General features: G+C 31.9%; 1 protein-coding gene across 1 annotated transcript; it reads right to left on the bottom strand.

The window, feature by feature from the left end:
* Positions 1-1644: 1644 nt before the first annotated feature.
* Positions 1645-3929, bottom strand: LOC108841199 (uncharacterized). Its single transcript, XM_018613982.2, has 12 exons — positions 3772-3929; positions 3549-3608; positions 3417-3470; positions 3243-3303; positions 3085-3161; positions 2905-2954; positions 2738-2820; positions 2592-2662; positions 2336-2504; positions 2126-2253; positions 1979-2053; positions 1645-1887 (listed from the first exon to the last, which is right to left on the bottom strand). Exons 1-12 carry the CDS (start codon positions 3808-3810, stop codon positions 1816-1818), a joined length of 939 nt encoding a protein of 312 aa, XP_018469484.1. The 5' UTR covers positions 3811-3929; the 3' UTR covers positions 1645-1815.
* Positions 3930-13371: the final 9442 nt, after the last annotated feature.

Below are 13371 nucleotides of genomic sequence, written 5' to 3'. Positions count from 1 at the left end.
TGATAGAAAAGTTTAGAAAACAAAATGATCAATTTTGTCAAATATGTTTTGCACATTCAACTTAAATTATATGTCCAAAATTATAATTCATTACATTTTAAATCTATTGTTGAATTCTTTCTTTTTTACTCCAAAGACATGACTTTCAAAATATCATATGTATCCATAAGATTTATAGAATCTATATGATAGAAAATTTTAGAAAACAAAATGATCAATTTTGTCAAATGTGTTTTGCACATTCAACTTAAATTATATGTCCAAAATTATAATTCATTACATTTTATATTCATACATTTTTGAATGTATAATTAGTTATTATTGCTTATCATTAAATAAATTTTTTTTTATAGTTTTCAAAATATACATTTTGAATTCAAACTTTTTATAAAAAAAATCTCAGTTTTTTTGAAAATAGTTTTTTGAAATTTATTTATTTATATATTTTATTTTTTTATGAAATATGAAATTTATTGATCAATGTAAAAAGAATAGGCATTTATATCAATTATAAGAGACTATAGAGTATATAGAGACTAAAGCAAAACTACACAATGCTGAAAAAGAATGAGTTTTAAAAAACCTCATATGGCTTAGACTATTACTTGATATACCATGGATCTATAAAATAAATAACTAAATAAATAATGTCTAAAGATCCGAGCCAATCCGGACCCGGCTAGACCCTACCCAGAAAATTATAAATATCTATATGGGTCTAATTTTTTAAGATCCGAACACACGAAAGGACCCGACCCGAATGCCCAAGTCTAAGTTTAGTTATGATCATTTGGAATTTAACTGTTTTTTTTTAATTTAGATCTCAGATTAGAGACTCAAGTTCTACTTTTGTACATCGTTGTTTTCGGTTATCGTGGTCTAATTAGGGACTAGGGACAACTTGTAACCCGTCTGCTGTCTCATTTAACTACATTTGTTCCTGTAATCTATTGGCTAACAGAAGACAGCTTTGAGAGGCTTTAGCAACTCGACTGAAAGGGCTTGCAGACCTTCTGCCAGTAAGCGAGTGAGAGACATGTGGAATAGTGTGCTGAACCAAGACAGACTTCCTCAAGACTCTGCCACCGGAACTCGGTCGGAAAATTCTACTGCTATTGTAGAAGAAGACCTTTCAGAAAGACGGCTGGAGGAATCTTTTGAGCATAGACGAGAATGAACCTATTTAAAGGTTTATTGTATTAAATAAAAATGTCAAATTAAATTCTTTCCATTGTCTTTGGGTCGTGAGATGAGTTCATCTTCGTTGCGGTGAAAACTACAACAATGTTTCGATTAGGTAACATATGATCAAACTTGGTGTTTCTAGATGATACTAAATCTTTCGTTTGTATGTTGGATCAAAATCATGTGAAGTTGTAATCATGAAAGTTGATGTTGAGAAAAAAAGAACATCTGTGTTTTACAACCGGTGAGTAAAGTCCAAATCGTAATTTCCAACTTTCCACTATAGTTAACCTCGTATATTGCCCAATTTGCAAACTAATGACTTTTTTTTTCTTGTAACACTTCAAATTAATGACTATGTTTGTATTTTCTAGTTAGCTAGCTCTTCTTTTTTAATGGTGATATGCTATATTATTGTTTTCCTTTGGTTATGCTGTTAATTTTCCATTGAGGAAACACTAAAGAAAAAAAATATTGTATTAGAAAACAATGTTTCGAGCATACATAAAAAAAGATCATTTCTAAGTCTTGTCTATAATTGTTGTGCAACGGAAAAAAGTTGAAAAATGCGTAACCCGGTAATGTTTTCTCTCCAACTATCTCCGGTTCAGTATACAAACCTAACTCCTCTTACGGTCGCTTTGGTTGGCACTGTGTACCGGCGTAAAAACCTTCACTGTACGCGGTGTTCTTGTACATAATCTGCAATTTACCCACACAAAACCCAACATTGGTACAAACGGTTAACTTTCAACCGATACTAACCATGTATATTATGTTACTCAGTACTTACTGCGAGGTGGGTAAACTCTGAGGTAAGACGTTTTCTCAGCGTTTCTGCTAAAGCCTCCACATTCTCTCCCTTCCCCTGTTAATTATGTAACATGTTCAAGAAACTATATTAAGAAATCGGTTTGAAACTTTGAGATTTGTGTATTACCTCAGACAGCAACAGAGCAGATGTTTTGTCCAAAATCTCCTCCACGAATTTCTCAGGATTCTTGAATACTGATAGAGCAGAATTTTGCACGACACTCTTCACATTACCGGCTGACTTGCTCGGTTTGGCTGCATCCGTAGAGAAAAACTCATTTATAAAGGCATTGATTGACATTTGATACATTAAAACCTGGGAATATCAGAGTTATACATGAAGCAACATGCTTAGTTTTCTCTGCTGACACATTCGTTGGAGGAGGAGGAGCTTGTGCGGAAGGTGTTTTGTTAGGGAGCTCGGGGACAACAACAACAACAACTGAATTAGACGGAACATGAACAGCTAGATCTGGAGGCTGGTCTTTACCAACCACTGGGTTAGCCTGTAACAGTAAAAACCATAGTTCAAAAGGTCAAAACCTGAAGAAAGAGAGCATGGGATTTCGCGTTAGAGGGTTTAGAACATTTGCCTCAAGATCAACGTATACAGGATCTCTCCCGATGGACTGAAGAAACTTGTCAAGACCCGATGTGCTAAGAGCTGGAAATGATACCGACAAAACGAATCAGTGTCCTAAAGTTGGTAACTAAAAAATGAAACCGTATAAGAACTTACAGATTGAGACTTCGTTAGACAAGGGGTGGAAGATGCAGCGTGTTTGGTTCTTGAATTTTTGGTCTAACAAGAGCGATACATCCCTTAAACAAGGAAAGTTTTCAGTCAACGGATTTAACATATGCAAGAGAGGCACATCTATGAGTCAATGGCAAGGAAGACGATACCTTGCTGATTCATTTACGACTGCAAAAGGAGTAACACATCCAAGAGACACCTTTAAGAAAAGCCAAAGCATCAAAAATGATCACCCGGTTTAGATAAACTATTATTCATGTCATTTGTCAAGAAAACAATCACTACCATAATTCAATTGCTGTAGCAGTGGAAGAGACAATGAAGAGTACCTGCAATAGTTCAGCAAGAGCTTCTTCAGGAGCCATTCTTATACCTCCTTTTCCTAGACCGAGTCTCTGAGATAAAACTGTTGGGATTACAAAGTCACAGGAAACACGCATTAACATCCACAAACATGAAAGAAATGAAAAAATAAAACATGGGTTACCTTTCATGTCGACTTTGGTATCTACCATGGCTGAGATGATGTAGTATCGATGTTTCTTGTCCTGCAAAAGAAAAAAAAAAGGAGCCAATTTACAATGAGTTAATTCGAGAGGTTAATAATAAGAGCATAATACTTTATCAAAAAAAATAATAAGAGGATAATAATGAAGATTACCTTAAAGAAGAGATTCTTACTTAGTGCCCCCTCGCTACTGCTTACATACTTAGACTGAATATTTAGAGAGAGAGGGAAACATATACAGTGATTAGCCCTCCTACATTACAATGTTTATAAAATCATTTGTACCTGTTCTTCAACAGTTAGAACAGGAGGATGCTCATACTTGGAATACTCAATCTCAAGTTCCTGAAAGATCCACATGATTTGTAATAGATGATTATAAAATCCTCAGTCATTGATGCCCAGAACTTGTTTTTCAATCGAGGAGAAGCAAAATCTAAAACCTAATCTAATTTCCCTATTGGTTTTTAATACAGTAACGAGAAATTGAATATGAAGATGGAAAAACCTGAAGTTGAGAAAGCAATTGATCTTTAGAGAAACCCATTGGGTCGTTTTCAAAGAATTTCGGAGTGAGGCAGAGCAAGGAGCTGACGACGATGATGATGTTGAAAAGAGGAGCAAGTAGGTTTCGTAAATTTTTTTTTTGTTTTTTTTCGACAGTAGGTTTCGTTATATTTATTTCCCCTTATTGGATCCTTAGACGATTTCTAATTGGGTTTGGATATCTTATTCACTATATCTCCTACCACTTTTTATCACCTTATTTTTTAAAAGGTTTTACATCTCCATTCCAACTAGGCCTGGCCATTTTAACCTAAACCCGAAAACTCAAACTGGAATCGGTTTAAAAATATCCGGTTCACACCAGATTCGAAAATTTACAAGTACCTTTTAGATTTAAATTTTTTTACCTGAATAGATCCGGACCTGAAAAGAACCAACCCGAATAGATCCGGACCGAAAAGAATCAATCCGAATAAATCCAACCCGGTGAAAACCGATTTGTATCCGACTTAAAAACATGTATATCTATAACTATGATTTTGTGTTCTATTTTATATATATTATGTTTTATGATTTAGTTGAAATATCTTTTGTTAACAATATCTCCTATATATTAAAGGAGAAACATTTGAAAAATTGTAACCTCAATTTTGTAATAATTTTAAAAAATCACAATGCTTAGGTGTCACTCAATTATGTAGTCAAATACATGCAATTAAAAAATAAGTAGGTCCACATTCTATTTTTATATGTCGCTAGATACATTCGTTGGTCAGACTATATGATATGATGATATGATATGATATTTACGAAAGAAGCATTTATGATTGTTCCGCTAGATATAATTACTAATTTCTTTTATTTCCTTAATTAAAACCTACGGAATTACCATAAATGACTAATATATATATGACAATTAATGATTCTAATAATAAAGATTTGATAACAATTTATATCGTCTCCATCATTTTTTGTTTCATTTTATATTATTAAAATAAATTAAACAATTGAATTAGCAATATAATTAAAATTTAGATTTTTTGTATATGTTATATTTTGAATTTTAAAAAATGACAATAAATGACTAAAACTATTAAAATTATTATGTAAAAATTAATGATCAATGGTTTAACACTTTTATTATAAAAGATACACATGATTTTAAAACCATATGAGTAAAAAATATCATTTAATATATATATATATATATATATAGAAGATTACATAAATATTTTAATTTCAAATCTCTCAATGAATCTTCAAGAACATTTATAAATCATAAACTTATTAAATTTTTCACACTGAAAATATTGTTATCAATAATTTAAATATTTTGTTATAAAACAATATGAATGATCATAGAACCGTATGATTATGAAGTTTCATTTAATAAATAACTATATAAATATAATATATTAAATATACTCTTCTTAGAAAAATAGGTTGGTCCATCTTAACTTATATTACACTTCTTATTAAACTAACTATCGAATTGATAAATAATGTATAAAAATCAATCTCGTATTTTCCTTAAATAAAAGCTATGAAATTACCTAATATGATTAACATATATATGAAAATTAATTATTATGAATAATGAATATTTGATAACAATTTTTGTATCTTAGTTCTTTTTATATTATTAAAAGATATTAAATAATCACATTACTATATAATAAAAACATTTAGATTTTTCCTTGTATGTTATATTTTGAATCTTTCAAAATGTTTATAAATTATTAGAAATTTGAAGATCTCACTTTGAAAATTTTGTGATCAATAGCTTAATTCGTTTTGTTATAATAAGATAAAAATAATCATAGAATTGTATTAATATGAATTTTTATTTAAAAATATTCAAATTAAATAATATTATATATATATATATATATATATATATATATATATATATATATATATATACTAACGATTTAAAGCAACAAAATTGGCTGCATCAATTTTAGTCGTTTAGTTGAAACCTTTCAAAACTATGTGCAAGACTAAAGTCAAAGTAATTCAATTTTGGAAATAATAAAAATGATGGTTTTAAAATCTTTAAAATGGTTCTCGATGATGTGAAAGTTAAATATTAAAAATTTGTAAAACATGTTTTTGTAATAAAAATGACTTATTGATCACATTATAGTTTTTATAGATATAAAGGGTGATAAATAATTTATCCAAATTGATCAGACTCATCATAAATTCAAAATAGATTTCGGCTTAAAATTACAATTACAAATGTTCAGCCCAATATATCCCCTATATATATTATTTAAACTGAAGTACCTTTTAGTAATGTTTGGAAACACAAATAAAAGTTTAAATGAAGACTGTCTGGTAACTTGGATAGCAGTATTTTGATACTTTCTTTTATTTACACATTTAGCTATTACATTTACCATAAATTATATACTTCCTTTCTATATCTTTTTTATTTACACATTCTGATTCTGCAATTGTATTTATAATCAATTTAAATTAATCAGTTACATTTCCAAAGTTTATCTAACCAAATCAATATTTATATATTGACCATTATTAATATTGTACGAATATTAACTAAATTGCATGTATTAAAAGGAGATAACATTTTTCATAGGATTAACTAAATCATCAATTTACAAAACATAAAAACATACATGGGATTTTTTTATAAAACCGACGATCTAAAAATTTATGTTGAACATAAATTAAATCGAACACTTGCACGGGTGTGCGGATTAAGTTCTAGTATATATTAAAAGAGAAGCATTCTAAGAAATGTGTTCACACTATAATGAACAGTCTCATGATGATTGGAGAATGAGCATTCACACTCTACATAAATGCGTTCAAACTATGTATTTTATGTTTTGTTTTTAATATAAAATTCACATGTAAAGTTCCAAAAGAATATGAATTTAAAATCTAATTCTACAATAGGACATTAAGACATGATAAAAACAATCAAAAACCAACTAATATCCAAATTAGGTTGTTCAATATGCTAAAACCGAAGAGTACCGAACCGAACAGAAATAAATAATATGGTTTTGTTTTGGTATATACCATCGTAACCAAATGGATGTGATTTTACAAAAGTCATAGGATTTGGATATGGTTTGATTTATAACCGATTAAACTGAAACATATAAATATGTATATTTTATAACGATGCATGAATATCTATTTGTTATATGAGTTGGACTATAACTATAACTTTTAAATCACTTGAATTATAATTAAGTAATAATTTACTGCAACTGAGGCTTCTTATTTTCTTAATCTTTCTTTTTTGATTTTTTTGCTTTATTTTAACAATAACTAAATTGAAATAAATATTATAAATTTGATGGACAACAATTAGTTGAAATTCTTTACAACTTTTTTAAATCTTTAAATAAACAAAGTTGTGTTCAATCGAAGACATATTAATTTGATGAACACTAAATATGGAAAAATAGCAAAGCTTTTATTTCATAATTCTGTTTTTTTTTTAATTTTTTTTTCAAAATTTAGAGCTTTGATATTAATTCTAGATTTGATTATTTTATTAGATGATAGAAGCATTTGTTTTGTTTTTCATTCTTTCATTTAAATATATAATTTTTTTAATAAATGACTTTTGACAACATGACTCTAAATTCGTATAATATATAATATGATCTCAAACTAAATAATTATGGTTTTTTGGTATAAAACCGAATAAACTGAAAACCGACGGTATATAAACCAAATCGAACCGAAGTAAATATGGATTTAGAATCGTAATAACATTTTACCAACCGAAATACCAAAAAAACGAATAGAACCGAAACCAACCCGATATCCGGATTGAACACCCCTAATCCAAATGAAACTGAACTATTATTTCATTCTCCAGAACATAATAAAAAACAATTTTATCCCGCACAAGACGCAGATCTTATTCTAGTTTATTATTATTTTGTAACATTTCTAAGTAATATAAAGTTTTAAATTTAAAATTTAGATTTAAAAATGTTTTATGTTAATTTTTAATAGTTTTGAAAAGATTAAAAAATTATGAAATCATATATTAAAAATATCAAAACAATAAAGAAATGAAAATTTTATCACTTATGAACACAATAAAAAAAATTATCATAGTAGACTTCCAAAAAATATACTTCATAGTTTGAAGTCTACTAAACTTCAAAAGAAGTCTAATGTTCCATAAATTTTAACTTAATTACAATTTTTTCTCCCAATATAAAGGAAAATTTATATACTCTCTGAGTCTCTTGTAATATGGCTGCATAATTTTAAAAAATTTCTCCATTCTCTTTAAAATTCTCTCATTTCTCTCTAACCTTTTAAATTTGAAGAAAATCTTTGCTTATAATCTCTTATTATAATAATGTATTTCTCACAATATTATCTTATTTTTGTAGGTATCATCATTCATGGTCTAGATTTTCCACAAAAAAATGTAAGATTTAGATCTATATATTTTTATCTTATATATATAGTAATAAAATGTAAGATTTTGATATAGATATATATATATATATATATATATATATATATATATATATATATATATTGACCAAGATCTATATATTTAAGATATGTATTTTATGTTTATATTATAATAAAGTTATAGATTCAAAATCTATTTGTTTATTTTGGTAGTATTGTATACAAATTATATTATGAGTTTCTTAGATTTACAACTAGTTTTCAAGTTTACAAATGTACATATTTTTTAGATCAGAAAAATATTTGATAGAGACTTCTGATGAAGTTTTCTTAAAGTGTAAGGTTTGTAGAAATTTTAAATGTGTAATTTTATGTTTATATTAAATATTTTTATAAATTAAACTATTTGTTTTTGCTTTGCTACTATCTTATATATTAAAACAGAAGTCATGACTTCTTTCATGTGTGATTTTTTATTTTATTTAGACCATCCTTTAATTTTTATTAAATGTATTTTATTAAAACTAATAATATATATAATCTTTTAACTACATTAATCATAACATTCTTTGATATCTTTTCATTTTAAATATAAATATATATTTTAAAAATTCTAACAAATCTTTTTAAAAGATTATAACAAGATCTTAATTTTCAAACATTATATGTAAATATTTTTCACTAACTTTGAAATTTGTTATAAAACTAAAAATATAAATTTAATCTTATTTCATCTATTGTATAATCATAATCAATTATTGTAAGAGAAAAATATTATATCGTGCTAAATATGATAAATTATATTAAATTGTTAAAGTTTTATATTTTATATTTTATTTTCTTAATTATTTATGTTCAAGATATAATACATTGGTAAAACGGGTTAACATTATAAAACAATATAATACATGTAAGAAATTAACATGTACTTCAAAATGAATTATCTAATTTATTATTGGCCAAAAGCATAAAAAATTATCTCTCTGGCGATGGCGACAGCGACTTGTGCTTAGGGTTCGCGGATGGTTTCGAATCGGTGGGATCCAGGGATATTTCGGTGGTTCGGGATCAAGAATGATGTTCACGGCAAGGTTAATTGCGAAGGGTTTAATGACGAGATCGGAATAAGATGGAAAGAGATCGAGGAGATATTGGAGATGGTGTCTTTGGAAAATCATGGGAATCTGATCTATATTGATATCAGGAGGCGATTGGAAGGGATTAAAGGTGATTGCTTTTTGATTTCTTTCTTCTCAATTATGGAAAGGGGATTGTTGCAATTGGGATTTTTGGAGATCAAGAGGATACAAGGAGATACCGCAATGAGATCAGGAAGGATACGATGTGATTTTCAGGAAATCAGAGAGGATTCTATTGAGAATCTAAGTGATTCACGATCTTATTATATAAGAGCCTTTTCATTGAGATACAGAGTTATCACTTTCGCTGCCATTTCTTTTCATAAGTTTGCTCAACAGAAAGTTCTAAGGTTTATTTGGTTCATGATGACACAGGGTCAACTGGTTGGCATGTTAGGTGAAAACAGGAACGAACGAAGGGACTCGTAAGCGTCTCAAGATTACGGTCGCTCACTTTGATAACACTGACCTCATTAAGTCGTGTTCAAAGATACTAGTGGGGAGATGTATGAACCCGCCAGAGCAGGAGATGAAGGCGTTGCTTTCCAATCTCCCAAAGATTTGGAAACTTGAAGATCGGGTTGTTGGGAAGGATCTCGGGCTGGGAAAATTCCAGTTTGAGTTTGAGCACGAGGAGGATATGGAGGGTGTCCTGAGGTTCAACCATACCATTTTGATTATTGGATGGTAGCCTTGGGAAAGTGGCAACCAAAGAAGTCTCTCAATTACCCATCTGAGATTCCGTTTTGGGTGAGAATACTAGGAGTGTTCAAGGAGTACAGAACGATCCCAACCTTCGAAAGCATAGGGGATGCGATTGGAAGAGTGATCGAGGTGGATTTGGACTTCATGAGGGTGTTGGTGGTCGTGGATGCTTATAAGGAACTCTGCTTCGAGACTTCGGTGGATTTCAAGGGTGGCGAGTTCTATGATGGAGAAGAGGTACACATTCTCCTCAGATATGAGAAGTTATTTGGCTATTGCGAGCATTGTGGCAGTTTGTGTCATCAAAATGCAGAGTGTCCTCTCATCAAGGGTTTTAAGAATCAATCGGTGAGGAAAGTGGAGGCTGAAGATGCAAGAAGAGCTTGCAGATGTCAATAGTCTTCCGTGACTAACTAGGCGACGAAGTCACTGATGCTGGAGGCATTAGTCGTTACTACATAAGGCATGCGGAGTGGTGGGTTACCATGTGGATGCAAGGATATGCTGAGATGGAGAAGAATAAACTGAGGGTTTATGTCTTGACGTAGTCGTTGAAGTAGTTGCTGAGGCAGTGTGTGTCAGAGAGTGAACCAGGAGGCATGCAGAGTGGTAGAGACCATGTGGATGCGAGATGCTGAGCTGGCGTGGGATAAACTTGAGGAGCAAGTTTATACCGTGGAGAAAAGGCAAGAGATAAACTTGGGGAGTAAGTTTATGCCTTGAGGAATAAGTACATTCCAAGAAAAGGAAAGTGTACTTATTAATATGGAAGTTGTCCATATATCCATGTTGCCTTGGACTAGGTTTCAGGAACGTGGAGATCACTATAAAAGAGCTATGGAGTCGTGGGTATTCCAATAAGACACTGGAAGCTATTGTTATAGAGGAAGGGTGAAAATCCCTTAGGGTGTTCTTGGGTCGTGCTGAAGCAGTTGCTGAAGTACTGACGATGGAGAGACAAAATAGGGTAGATTAGGAATTTTTCAGTGGCGTGTGTTAGGGTGTAACACTAGACGTGTAAAGCTGATTAAGCATAGCTTGTAATAGGGTTTACAAGGCGATTTCTAATAAAGCAATTGGTGTTTGCTTGTATCTATTTTGTCTCTTGGTTTACCTTCTGCATTACTTAATTGTGGTGTCATCTTTGCACTTACAATTGGTATCAGAGCGGGTCACCTAAGTTACTGGTGTGATCCTTGAAGGTGAAGATGTACACGATTGTTTGATGCAGAAGACAATCATGTTTGATGATGGCCAGTGATATGGTCATTGGAGGGCGCACATGAAGCTGTTGGTTTGAGGAATCAAGGAGCGTGCGTGGATAGCTGTGAAGACTGGGTGGGAGGAGCCTACCATATTTACAGCAGAGGGGAAGAAGCCGAAGCCTAAGAAGCCAAGACAAGGAGTGGTTCGAGAGGTAGTTCGAGAAGTAGTACGGCGGATGCGTGAGAGCCTGATGCAGTACTCATGAAGAAGCAGACGGGTGTGTCTGTGATGTTTGTATTGACATCTAAGCATCTATATTTTAGCTTAGTATGCAATCAAGCATGGGGAGAAGTGGTGACGTTCTGGTCCAAGGAGTGCATATCTCGTGGGGGAGAAGAGCATGGTGATGGACGTCCTGATGTAGATGGTGCATATCTCGTGGGGGAGAAGAGCATATCTATGTATGAAGCTACGTTACATGGAAACGGAAGCGGAAACGCGGAAGCGGAATCGTATGGAAGCGTAGAAGCGACTTTTTAAGAAAATGTAGGAAGCGATTCGTGTTGGAAGCGTATGTAAATATATAGTATATATATATATATACACCTATATATAATGTAAAAATAAAATTCTGATAATTAAACGTAAGACTTTGATTTTGGTTAACACAAAACATAAGACACTACGCGATGAAACACAAAAAAATAATTCTCTGCACTTATATAATATTAACATAAGATTTTGACTTTAGTTTCCCAATCCAAATTCAGTTTTGCTTTCAGTCACTACCAACCAGCTAATCATCAAACCGTATATAATAAGCTACAAAGTCTCATGTTTTTGTAAAAGAAATGAATAAAAATCTAAACAAACTTATCTTGATCCATAGTTTAGTCTTAGTACAGAGAAAAGAAAAGAGAGCAGCTGTGAAGTATAGAAGAGATGAGAACGACAATAGTCTTTTCAGTTTCTACTTTTTTAATTAGGGTTTTCAGTTAAAGAAGTAAAGTAAAACATAAAAACATTCAATTTTTCCTTTTTATTATTGTTTACGATTCCAGTATTAGATTTAAACGCTTCCAACACAGGAATCATTGATTCCATCACGTTTCCAAAATCTGGTTTTCTGGAACCGCGATTCCAGCCCGCTTCCAACCGTTTCCGCACGCTTCCGACTCCGTTTCCGCTTCGGAACCAGGAACCAGGGCTCATGACACGCTTCCATGCAACGTAGGTATGAAGATGAAGATAGTGCAAGTCTCGTGGGGGAGAAAGGCATATATAATGTGGAGGTTTCCAGGTGAGGAAACGTGGTTGTTCAATCAGAAGGGTATTGTGCTTGATTGGCACACAAAGCTAAAAGGGGGAGATTGAAGATGCAAGAAGAGCTTGCAGATGTCAATAGTCTTCCGTGACTAACTAGGCGACGAAGTCACTGATGCTGGAGGCATTAGTCGTTACTACATAAGGCATGCAGAGTGGTGGGTTACCATGTGGATGCAAGGATATGCTGAGATGGAGAAGAATAAACTGAAGGTTTATGTCTTGACGTAGTCGTTGAAGTAGTTGCTGAGGCAGTGTGTGTCAGAGAGTGAACAAGGAGGCATGCGGAGTGGTAGAGACCATGTGGATGCGAGATGCTGAGCTGGCGTGGGATAAACTTGAGGAGCAAGTTTATACCGTGGAGAAAAGGCAAGAGATAAACTTGGGGAGTAAGTTTATGCCTTGAAGAATAAGTACATTCCAAGAAAAGGAAAGTGTACTTATTAATATGGAAGTTGTCCATATATCCATGTTGCCTTGGACTAGGTTTCAGGAACGTGGAGATCACTATAAAAGAGCTATGGAGTCGTGGGTATTCCAATAAGACACTGGAAGCTATTGTTATAGAGGAAGGGTGAAAATCCCTTAGGGTGTTCTTGGGTCGTGCTGAAGCAGTTGCTGAAGTACTGACGATGGAGAGACAAAATAGGGTAGATTAGGAATTTTTCAGTGGCGTGTGTTAGGGTGTAACACTAGACGTGTAAAGCTGATTAAGCATAGCTTGTAATAGGGTTTACAAGGCGATTTCTAATAAAGCAATTGGTGTTTGCTTGTATCTATTTTGTCTCTTGGTTTACCTTCTGCAT

The sequence above is a fragment of the Raphanus sativus genome, chromosome 1 (genome assembly GCF_000801105.2).
Source record: "Raphanus sativus cultivar WK10039 chromosome 1, ASM80110v3, whole genome shotgun sequence".
NCBI classification, from domain to species: Eukaryota; Viridiplantae; Streptophyta; class Magnoliopsida; order Brassicales; family Brassicaceae; genus Raphanus; species Raphanus sativus.
Note: the sequence above shows the minus strand (reverse complement) of the source record. Positions and strands in the feature narration are given on the sequence as shown.

What these genes read in the sequence shown, in the direction of transcription:
- LOC108841199 (XM_018613982.2), bottom strand. Translation starts at nt 3,810, where the DNA reads ATGGGTTTCTCTAAAGATCAATTGCTTTCTCAACTTCAG. An exon ending in GTCGTAAATGAATCAGCAAG is followed by an intron (nt 2,821 to 2,904) that starts GTATCGTCTTCC and finishes TCCTTGTTTAAG; the next exon opens with GGATGTATCGCTCTTGTTAG. An exon ending in CTGTATACGTTGATCTTGAG is followed by an intron (nt 2,505 to 2,591) that starts GCAAATGTTCTA and finishes TTACTGTTACAG; the next exon opens with GCTAACCCAGTGGTTGGTAA.